This window comes from Rhopalosiphum maidis, chromosome 1, assembly GCF_003676215.2.
Source record: "Rhopalosiphum maidis isolate BTI-1 chromosome 1, ASM367621v3, whole genome shotgun sequence".
NCBI classification, from domain to species: domain Eukaryota; kingdom Metazoa; phylum Arthropoda; class Insecta; order Hemiptera; family Aphididae; genus Rhopalosiphum; species Rhopalosiphum maidis.
The window spans coordinates 42,820,781-42,833,467 of NC_040877.1; the positions used below are offsets into that span (position 1 = coordinate 42,820,781).

A 12,687-nucleotide genomic window follows, 5' to 3' on the forward strand; every position below is an offset into this window, starting at 1 on the left:
TTAATGATTACAATGTTATAAAATATTCCTATACTAATAACCAACTATAATCTATTATATTATATTTAATATGGACTATGGTGGTGATTGGTGAACTGTAAGTAATAAGTTTACAAATATTTTTATGATGAAACAATAACTACTATAACTTATAAAGGCAACATTTATCAATTATTTTGAATAGTCTTAATAATAATAATTAAGTACAACATTGTTTAATTCAGGTACCTAAACGTATCAACTTAAAAATATATATAAAAAAAAGTAAATAGATAAAATGTATATTAATTAATTTTCAATCATTTTTTATACATATAACTTAAAAGTAAATCAATGCCAGCTTATAACCATTTCATTTTTACGAATTCTTGGTTATATAACTTATAAGTCGTAATAAAAATGTTGTGTCAATAACTGTAATATTAGCTAATACATAATATATAATACATATGTATCTAAAATATTTAATTACACATAATATATGTTTGATAAACATGATAAGTATGAATAACATCAATGGTTCATTTTTAACGTATGTGTAAAAAATGCCTATAAATTTAACTGCTATTATTTTGTTGAGCTAGTTTTGAAGGTTCTCGTGGTTCTCGTGGTCTCGTAAAAAATGAAATTATATCGATTGGTAGTGGGAATACGATTGTTGAATTCTTCTCCGCTGATATTGTATTCAATGTCTAAAAAATAAAATAAAATGAACATCATGACTTTGAACATTAATTTATTATGGTCGGAAAAAATTTAAAATATAGGTATCTTCATATAATATAAAATGTACAATATATATTATCTACGTCTAACCTAATAAGGCTATAATGTTTCATTTTTATTGATTGCCTGGCTTAAAATAGGTGTTTAACTAAATTTCTAAATACATAGTAAAATTGCATAAAAATTAAATTCTTTGACTATAATAGTTCCAGTAAAATGCCTGATTCGAATTTATGCCTACGACGCACCACACATGCACACAAAAAATTATATTATTGTAAAATCAAAACACTCATTTTTCCGTTCAAAATCTGCACAAACATTAGTTTTTAATTAATTATAAATGTACCTATTAAGTCATAAATAATCTTTAGTTAATAAATATAAGTTTTTTTTAATTATGAAGAGAATACATTTTTATTTTTGCTATTTTTCATGTTTTTAGGGCATATTATAGCGCTTATTTTAAGATTTTTTAGGTCATATTATAGTGCATATTTCATTTATTTTTAGTGCTATAAACTTCCCCTGCTCATAACAAACAAAACTCACTTTAAAAGATTTTTCCTAGATTAATAGAGAACACTATAATATTTTTAAAGGTTCCTTATAATTATAATTTTATTTTTTCAATTAATTTTTTATGCGACCGATAACTTATAATTCTGTTTTTAATATAAAATTGAATCATACTTGTAGGTATCTGAGTTGTAAAGCAGCCGGAGAATCACTTATAACTTCTGAAGCTTCGCGAAGAGCTCTCGATGCTTTTTGTTCACCTTCAGCCGCGATGACCTTAGCACGAGCTTCTCGGGCCGCCTCAGCTTCCGCCGCCATTGCCCTCTGCAACTGAACTGGCAATCTCACGTCTTTACTGTAATGTTTTTCACATGTTCATATAAGTAACAACATACACAATATTTGTATAGGTATAGAAGAAATAAAAACATCCCTCAAAAATAGTAAACTCACATTTCCACTCGTTCTACTTTGATGCCCCACGACTCAGTGGCTTCGTCCAACGACACTTGCATGGTTTTAGATATGGCATCTCGGTCGCTGAGAATTTCGTGCAACGGCCTCGTACCTAAGACGTTTCTCAATGTGGTTTGAGCTAATAAGCGAGTAGATTGGTGAGCGTTTGCAACGTTAGCTACCGATATCGTAGCGTTACATACACGATAATAGACCACGGCGTCCACGGACACCGTCACGCTATCTTTGGTCAATACCTAAATATCGTACGATAGGTACGTTAGGTGATGTTTATTATTTCGTAAATATATTATTAATCTCATAACATACAATATTAAATATAAATAAAAACCTACAAAATGCATACACTAGAATCACTAGATAAAATTCATACCTCTAAATTTGATAATGGTATTATATAATACTAAAGGAAAAATACAAATTTGGTTCTATTAAACACAACTTTTCTATTATATATGCTGTACAATGTACATTGGTAAGAGTGGTAAGACAGAAATAATATCCGGTGTCGGTGTTATGTCCTTTTATAACAAACAATATAATTTAAAAAATGAAAATAAAATTTGTTAGTTATAGTTTAGCCATAGGTGGGGAGAGGGGATGAACCCTTTCCAAATCGAAGGTAATATGTTATAATTATGTATATAAGGAGGTGCGGGTGCGAAGCTCCTACAGGTAACTTTATATTGGGTTGTTATAACCCCCCTAAAAATTCAACCAAATGTTCGCCAATGAATTTAGCTCAGAACCCATTATTTAAATTGAAAAAAAAATAAATTAAAGTTTAACACGTATTTAATATTGTCAAAGGAGTGGTGAAGTAGTTAGTATTTCAAAGGTTTAAAATACCGACATGACAAATTTTTAATTACCTGAGTACTTCAAGTACTCAGTGCTTATACTATATATATATATATATGTTTTAAACCACTTGCGTAAGTTACTTATTGTCTAACAATGTTTACAATATTCACTGACGTGTACTTATTCATGACCGACGAAGCAAAAACCTCATTTAATTTCAAATTACTTTCTTTTTTTTCCCCAGTTCTAGAATTTTAACCTTTTATTATTAAAAAACCAAAAGTACACTTCTACAGAATAGCCTATACACTCTATTTCTAAAGTAACACAGATAATACAGTAGCTAGAATAGGAATACTGTATACAATATACATATATTATATCTATGTCGAGTATATCAATAATATTTATGTATTTGTCGATGCCATTGTACGCTAAACCCAATATTATAATATATAATAATAAAATGATGATATTATAATAATATTATAAATTATACGATACTTCTTGTGGCGGTACATCGTACGTGCGTGTTCTTAAGTCAACACGCGCATAGTTGTCAATACATGGTAAAATGAAGAATATACCTAGAAAAAAAAATCGCTCATTAATAGTAAATATTTTAGCGTATTTATATAGATGTATACTCACCCGGCCCTTTCGCCCCACCCGATACCAGGCGTCCCAGGCGAAATATTACGGCTCGTTCGTACTCCTGAACTACCTGTCAGTGCGCAAAAATAACATAACAAATATATTATTCCAATCATATTCAATATAGTTCCGGGATACAGGGATTTATAAGTAAACATAAGATCAAATTTCTATGTACACTAACTTTGAAACAGACGAACAGAGAAAACGGGAACGTGATGACAACAAGTACCCAAGCACATGCCGTCATAAATTTACCGCATACACCTGGATCGGTTGGCGCGCTATCTTCGGCTAAAAGGTGAAATTGATTAAATTATTATTGAAATCGTTAAAACATATAACCGAAGACAGCTATGACAAGCCCCCTCCATATAGAAGCAAATTAAAAAAAACCACACGCTTCAATAAATCGATTGAAAACGAAAAACGTAGGTATTTTTTCGTGCGCAAGTACATTATATATGGTTCCTATATATTACAGTATATTACATATACCTACCTACCGATTATATAAATTATAATATTATACATAGGTAATGGTATTTTTATGAAATTACACGTTGATGAAAAATAATTCAAACTATAGAATATTAAAAGTTCAAAAATGTAATTAAATTATCGATTAGAAGTGTTATTGACATATACGATATATTAAAATCAAATCTACGAATATAACTCCTAATATTCATTTAAAATTTTAAAGCATGTATTGAAATACGATAAATATTAAATTGTGTATTAAATGAAAAAATAGGTAAAAATAGGTACCTGATACCTATTCTTGTTTCAAAGGCTATAAAATGAAGAATCAAAATCTACTCGTACGTTTAAAATAATATGATTTATGAAAATGATTTAAATAAAACCTAACAATTTTTATAATTTGTAATGAAAATGTTATTTAAATTCAATTAAATACAAAATGTTTTAATATCCGTAGTTCTAACGACTATCATCTCTACATTTTTTTAGACTAAAATTCTATATTTTAATTTTAAAGCGATAAATATATTGATTTTAATGTGTATCTTCAAAAAGCCGGGAATTTTTATACAAACTCTGCAGTTTTTGACAGAAAAAATGTTCTTATATTGTTAAAATTACGAATAAAAAACGAATAACCGTATAAATGTTTGAAATTTTCACCAACTGTTTATATTAGAATTTTCTATACACTGTATAGTTTTCAAAATATTTTGTACTATTTATAGGCATACAAATACATTTCTGACTTGATCTATAAAATGGTATACTTGACACCTATACTTATAACTTCCTCCATTTTTCTTTTAATTAAAATTTTATTTTTTGTTTCCATATATTATTAAAATAATCATTAATAAAATGTAATACCTATAAAAAGTAAAAACTTCATGTTTCGCAGAATAAAGAATCTCTTATCTCCTGTCTATTAAAAATGGTTACATGAGTTTAATAATTTTTTGATTAAAAAAAAAATAAATAATAAGATACATTTTGAGATTAGCTATTTAAATATATTATTTTATTATTAATATAATAATTTAATACAGACAAAACATAAAAATGATGAGAAAAACAATCAAAAATTAGTTGGCCCATGGGGGGATCGAACCCACGACCTTCGCGTTATTAGCACGACGCTCTAACCAACTGAGCTAATGGGCCACATGCCTCCCAAGTAAATATCATTAGATTCTGAGCTGAGTGTTGAATGTTTTACCCAAGGTGAATTGATATTATCCACCTTGGTTTTACCTATCGGAATGACATAATAATCTATTTTTTTCTAGTTAGCCATGAGTAATAGTTGTAAAATGGCAAGACCCATCAAATCAATAAACCTTCAATTTTCATTTTCTACTATCGGATTTCCGATAGTCGTGTCAAATTTGAAATTATTGATACTATGGTGAGGCGGGGGTGGGGAAATGTTGTACAAGCTTTTTCATAAGTTATATTTAGTTAAAAGTTGTTTTTATACTTCAAATGCAAAAAATACACTCGCTCGAGAAAAAAATACAGGCTTTCGTTTTGAATCTTTTTCATCGTGTTTAGTTTATTTATATTGTATGTTATGTGTACAATGATTTATCATAGAGTTCAAATTTAACACATTCATAATCAGAGAATCATTACAGAGATGTATTATCCACTCAATGACGAGGTACACTCGACATCTACTATACAGAAGAAAGGGTTCACGAATTTTTCCTTAAATCTTTTTCTATTCTGTTATCCAACGATATCACCATTCACCCGGAGCTGTATAAATACTGAAGAAGGCCATATATAAGAAACTTCTGTTTCCAATTTTTTTTAAAACTAAAATAAACGTAATTGAAAATCAAAAATTTCTCTTTGAAAATTGTGTATATGAATGCATAATTACTATGCTATAACTACACTTTAAATATTACTCACATAAATGATAAATCTATATTCTATGATAATATAAATATGACTAAATTATATTATTAAGCTGTACTATATGTCTATATATGTGGACACGTGGTGCACAGTATTATATTATATTTATAGACTATAGACAATAGTTAATAAATATAATATGTAATTTATTATTCACTATCATTACATTTGCTTATAAATATTTCTAGCATGGGTGACAAATATATAACCTTATACTATATAAAATAATGTTAATATTACAAAAAATCATGTTCAAATAAAACGAACGAAATAAACTTATAAGATGATACGGTACATCGAATATAATGAAGGACAATTCTCCTGCATACTAATATTTATTATTACAAGCTTCAACCTTGACATCAATATAAATATAATTATAAATACCGAGTGGTTCATCGAACATGCTCACCCCCATTTTATCATGATTTATTCAAATTCCTATTTTTGTTGTTTTTAATATACTTAAAAACCATATTTTCAAATTTTTAATATTTTCTGTACTATTTATGGAGTGTCCTGTGCCGATATAAACTCCTGTTTTTTACTATAAATTATTTATTAGATCATTTTTGTTTTTATTTTTATGTTAATATCAAATTAAAAATGTATACATTGAAGAAGAAAAGGAGATGAGCAAAAATTAAAAAAAAACTATAGAACCGGCTTATACTATATATAGTATATTTCGATAGTAAACCAATCGATTGAATATTTAACTGTAATCTGAAATATTGATGTTTTAAATTTAATGAAAAATTATGATATCTAAAAGAAAAACAATTTTGGTTGTCGAACAGCCTAACGATAGTCTTTATTATATAATATAATATAATATAAATGTATATGTAAATGCATTATAAATTAGCACACATCTTTAAATTCAGAATTTTGATCAGATTTTTGCCAACATATCGTAATATGATATATTATATTATATTAAAAAAATGGTATAGATATCGTAGGATTCCGTAAATACATTCGTGTTATAAATATAGCTTAAAATAAATAAAAATAATCTTGAAGATATCTTTGTGAATAGGTATAGAAAGTTAGAAAATGATAAATGAGTAATAACACTAATAATGGATATTAAAATAACTAGATACGTCATCAATATTATTTTAATTAAAATAAAATAAAATCGTGTTATTTTATCGTTTTAAATTTTAAATATCGAATTATATTATATTTTTTTTTACACCCTTAGAGTACCAACCAGATCTGATACCAAAAACTATCAAAGTTGAATTTGAAGCAATTCAGTGCTCCATAACCAGTGATGACATACACCATAAAATAAAAACATACAACACTGTAAAACCAAAATATTTAAAATGTTTATATTTATAATTTATATAGTACTAGGAAGTAGGGACTAGCACTAACTGATTTTATATTATTAATCAGCCTTATATTTAGTCTATACAGCAGTTCCACAACTACCGATGGTATGGAGGAACAAGAAAAAACATTTTGAGGGAAATGATACTACCTCTAACCTCCCTAGTTGTACCACTGTGTAATTAATATTTCGTTTACCCTACAAGGCTACAAAAAATAATATGTCACGACTCACGATATGTTGCGTGTCGCTCATCCTAACCCACCTGTTACAACTGTCATTATTTATTTACCTGATAATTAAATAAGTTATTTCTTAAGTCATTTTTTAATTTGTATAGCTATTGACGATTGACACACTTATGAGTAATGACCAAAATACATTTAAAATTTAAAAAAAACTATTGCTATTGCGTATTTTGAATAAGTATCTATGAAATTTAATTAATCGGATTAAATATTTAAATTTTAAAATGTTTCTATACTGTTTAATGGAAATTCTATGTTTAAAAGTAGAACAATTTGGTCTGCATATGAACTTTTTTTATTGATTTCGGTAAATTAAAATATTCTCCCTAATTAATAGAATTATAGAAAGTCCGAAAGTAGATATAATAATATGTGTCCACACACTGTATTAAAAAAAACCAAACAGTTCATGACTATAGTAAAATAAAATTAATAATAATAATAACATGCAATATTTTTTGTTACGAATGTACAAAAAAAATAATTATAATATGTGTTTAATGTATAAAATTGTAAATACAAACGTTAATAATTTTACATTTTCAACAATTTTTCACTGACAGACTCACAATATTTAAGTAGGTAAAAATAAAATTGTGTTTTCATTGAAATGTTAGCGAGTAAAGTTTAGTTGGGACTTCAGGACTTATCGACCCAGGAAGGGTATAAACTATAATAAAGGCGGTATTGATTTATGTAAATTTAAATGAAATTTCAAATTGAATTTCAATACTGTCTCTCACGGTAAAATAAAAAAATAAATAAAAGATGACCCTTATGTATTCATTTATATGTAGCATGTAGGTGAATATCGACAAAACTAACATCCCTATTGCATTCACCGTACGTTCCGTTTAAATGGGATCATTCGCTTTTAAATCATATATTAATAATATATTATACCCCATATCACAACAAACTTCAAACGAAATGTTTTTTATTCTGTTATCTTCATACAATATGTGCGTAAAAAAATAAATCTGTTCTCAAAAGAAATACAAAACACTATTTTTACAATTTTATATTGAAACTGAGTACCTAGTTATAAACAATAATTTTCGTGAAATGAACGTTGAACGCCGTCAAACTTATTATCAGCGATGAGCAAAAGAATATATTATGTCATTAATCATTATAATATAAATATAATGTACCCACTACCCGCACGCTGTCACTCTTTTCAACAACAGATCTGTCAGATCTTGTCTAACGGGCACGCGAACAGTTATCTCTTAAATATCTTTAAAGTATAAAAATTATTAAACAATTTTTGTAGGTTTTTTCGATAAAGTTAAGCCAAAATTATTTGTTTAATTTTTTTTTTTTATGTTATAAATATAGTCACCATGATCTATAGGTCACTATAATAATGCTAGCAGTTCAGTAACCTGTTAAAAAAAACTTAAAACAAACCATAATATTTTAGCGAGTATGGTAGGTATATTTACAATAATTAAGAGATACGCTGCCTACACTAGTTTAGGTATTTAGGTACCTATCGGCAACCATATATAAAAAATATTAGTATTTTTATTGGGGACACTGATAATATAGCTAATTGAACGGTCGATGTTTGTTGTCTTTTTAAAGTTATAGCATACGCGTGATCACGGTTCATTACATTAAATGCTAAATTAATGGCTTAGTTAAGTAAATTATACTCAAAATTTAATTTAAAATTCTGATATACCAATAACCACCCACCTACTGACTTGAGTCCCGGGAGACTAGAAAAACTGACTCCGCGCCGCCACTGATTTGTATGAATAAAAATAATCAATAAATAAAATAATTTAGATAAAATATCATAATTGACTGTCAAAAATTCCGAAGTTTAAATTAATTTTATATTACCTCTTTAAAAATATTAAAATTACATTTGGTTTAATTTATTTTAATAAAATAATAAATATTCTTGCTATATTTAACTGCATGGATTTTTGCAAGTCGTATTACTATCGAATATCGATGTATTAATTAATTATTCGGAACAGTGGCGTAATTACGGAGCGGGAGAGATTTAGGTATCGTATCCCCCATGACTTTTTTTTAAAAATACACTGGTTTTCATTAATATTTACTGATTTAACAATAAATATTATTGTATATTATTGAATATTTTGTAATTATTTGTTTCCGTGTCACATGCGTGTTAAAACATTTAAATTTATTATTTAATCAATTTTCATTAGTATCGACAAACGATAAATAATTAAAACGAGTGAATAAATTAGTTGTATCTGATATCCGCGAAATTCACTATTGATAAATAAAACTATTTATCTATCTACCTAATTAAAATACTTACCTCCGATTATACGATGTCTTTGATCCACAGTTCTAGACGTGTCAACGTGATTGGCCAAGTCAATAACTTCAGTGGAGTCAGCATTTTGCATGTTTGCAACTACGTGTGATGTGTAGATAGGTGTATACCTATATAAAATATAACCGTTCTCAGTCGACGGTCTTCCTACGTCTGATTCGGAGGGACTCGCGACGGCGCGACGACTACATACACGACGCGGTGGCGAAATAACAAACAACCGACTGAAAATTGATCCACGAACTATTTACATTATATAAAAAAAAAAAACAAATCCTAAATTCTTAAATGTAATCAAAAGACGATATAAAAGCTCTGTTTATCTGCACATGATATATTATATTTATATAAAATACATTTTATAGCATATATCTACCTACCTTCTATTTTATTAGGTTAATCTTATTACCTATTATATTAATATATAAGGATAATATAATACTTATAGATAGCTACGCGTGACTCTGTACAATAGTTTTATATATATATATATAATATAACCGTTTTTAGTCGACGCCCGACGATCTTACCAGTTTCTCACGTCTGATTCGGAGGGACTTGCGACAGCGCGACGACTATTAGCTATTGTATATATGACGCGAAGGTGAAAACGACCGATCGAACTGAAAATTGATCCGCTTACTGTTTAGGTACTATGTATTATACAAAAAACAAATACTAAATTCTTAACTGTAATCAAACGACGACGTAAATTCTCTTTTAATCTACACATGATATATTATATTTTATAGTATACACTATAAATGTATATAAATACATTTAAAACATATCTATTTATCCTACTTTATTGTATCTTATTAGTTATTACCTATTTACCTATTATATTAATATAAGGGTAATATAATATTTATAGATAGCTACGCGTGACCCTGTACAGTATATATAGGGTACAAATGCGAAGTTGCCGTTCCAGACATCAAACGTCTAAAATATTTAAAAACTTAACCGTGATGGGTGGGTGTGGGAACGAATGTTTACGTCTTTTCAATCGTATACAATTTTAATGAGATCAAACCGTAAAATCGATTCGTATAGAGAAATAGACTATACCTACAAATATTAATATTATTATTAATATGATGGAACAGTGCGCTGTGGACGCCATGTGAAAAAGAGTAGGTATAGTATATATCGATCTGAAAAAACTGACACTACTTGTCTTCATAACCCGTCAATTCGTATGCCCAAATATAAAAATATTTGTTTATTTATTCATACTACCTAATCATATTATTGTATTATTATATACTAACAAAATCAGGTGATGGTATAATATAATGGCAAAGACCCAATTATAGATAATTGGTTTATAATAATTTAATATAAATGCCTATGAATTGTAGTTTAAACTTAAGTATTCGTATGTATTATTAGTAATTACGTGGTTTGATGTTAATATATATATATAGTTATAACGAAAGAATTTAAACACTCCATCGTTAAAAAAAAATAAAAAGGGTACCTACGTATATATAGTAAAGTGGTAAGCAAGCTGAACTGCTGAAGTACTATTTTTTTTAAGAGATACTTTGTTCTCTGCACATATTGAAGTAGACAGTAAGTCCTTCTACGCGTTCTACTTACAATACCCCATACCTATATACTGTATATATATTACTACATTAGGTAATAATTTATTAAATGTAAAATAACTTAATTCCTTCGAAATGTGGGGATTGTTTTAATTAATTAATTTAACTATACTACGCGTCTATGCAATATGAATATATATTGTGACAATATATAAGTAGATAAAATATATACAGTATACCTCGTTGGCTAAAGGTAGTACATTTCTTTTGACTCAAAAGTTAAAAATAGCGTCCGCAGTAGGAATTAGGATGTATGGACTTGAGAAGCCTCGCATTAATTAGTAAAAATTAAGACTTAAGAGTTAAGAGCATCCTATGGAGGTGAGGTCGGTAGCGTAAGTAGGTATATTGTATATAGAAGCCCGTGTGTAATGAGTAATGACTCATATGGGACCTCAGAAAAAAGATAAATAATCAATGACAACATTTAATGTATCCCATTCCCATGGTGTAATATAAATATGAACTATTGTCTATAACCACAAAAAATTACATAATATGTAGGTATTTTATTTGATAAACATAGTACTTTACTATTATTATTACTACATAGAACTTACTTCAATAAATAAGTTTTAGTAAACAGCTGGATTTATTGTTTACAATTAAGTTACTTAGGTAAATTATATTATTATAATATGTGAATAAAAGACAAAATTCAATTTAAAAAAGATTACATCTTATATAAATTGTATTAAAAATACTTTAAAAATTTGAAGAATGTGAAAAGTTTACGGAACATCAAATAAAATAAAATATGTTTTACCCATGTTGTAATGATCAACCAAAAATAAGACCATAACATACCTAATATTTACTATATTAAGATCATATATAATTTAATTGATAAATAATATCATTTTTTTCTTTTGTATAATTATTTAGAAAATTTATAAATTAAATAAATACATTAAGTATCGTGAGAAAATGTTTGTTTCTTTACTTTGAATGTGCAGTAATTTATAATTTTTTCAATATTAGGTTCTAATGTTTTTTATCTTTCAATATTGAGAATTGCAATATTTGTGAGTCTTTCTTGTAAAATTGAGTTTCTAACATAATAGTTACAAATAGGAGGTATAGAAATATAATGGACGATTGTGAACTCCGCCATAATACCGGTTAGATAAAAGGGTAATGAAAAGGTCTAATGTAAACTCCTCCAGTTTTACCTTCTTACCTGTACGCGGATACTCGGACTTCTCACATTTAATACTTTGACATCCGTTGTAATGATATACGTCGTAATTTCTTAAGTCGATATGTAAAACTCAACAATGGCTATATCTCAAATTCTCAACTGAATAAATTCAAAATAAAAAATATAGTGTTACATAATACATATTTAATGATTATTATTTATTACGATTATTTAATATAATTCACATTACAATTTGGCATTGATTTATTCAGACAATTATTATTTTATTATTTTGTTTTGTATATTTTTTGGCATATTATGCATACCTAATTGTTATTTAATCTAGGTAATTATTTATATAACAGTTATAATTTTTTTTTTTTTTTAATAATATATTGTAGGTATAATTTTATAATGTGGCA

The 12,687-nt window shown here is 27.3% G+C and overlaps 1 protein-coding gene and 1 non-coding gene across 2 annotated transcripts; both read right to left on the reverse strand.

Annotated features, from left to right (window-relative positions):
* Positions 1-317: 317 nt before the first annotated feature.
* LOC113557498 (band 7 protein AGAP004871) lies at positions 318-9,652 on the reverse strand. The gene is made up of 7 exons (XM_026963060.1): positions 9,494-9,652; positions 3,365-3,474; positions 3,178-3,250; positions 3,031-3,113; positions 1,699-1,958; positions 1,420-1,600; positions 318-692 (listed from the first exon to the last, which is right to left on the reverse strand). Exons 1-7 carry the CDS (start codon positions 9,582-9,584, stop codon positions 558-560), a joined length of 933 nt encoding a protein of 310 aa, XP_026818861.1. The 5' UTR covers positions 9,585-9,652; the 3' UTR covers positions 318-557.
* Positions 4,757-4,830, reverse strand: Trnai-aau. Its single transcript has one exon. It is a non-coding gene; the product is annotated as a tRNA-Ile (tRNA).
* Positions 9,653-12,687: the final 3,035 nt, after the last annotated feature.

What these genes read in the sequence shown, in the direction of transcription:
- LOC113557498 (XM_026963060.1), bottom strand. Translation starts at nt 9,584, where the DNA reads ATGCAAAATGCTGACTCCACTGAAGTTATTGACTTGGCCAATCACGTT. An exon ending in AAGACATCGTATAATCGGAG is followed by an intron (nt 3,475 to 9,493) that starts GTAAGTATTTTA and finishes TTCACCTTTTAG; the next exon opens with CCGAAGATAGCGCGCCAACC. An exon ending in AAAGTAGAACGAGTGGAAAT is followed by an intron (nt 1,601 to 1,698) that starts GTGAGTTTACTA and finishes AAAACATTACAG; the next exon opens with TAAAGACGTGAGATTGCCAG.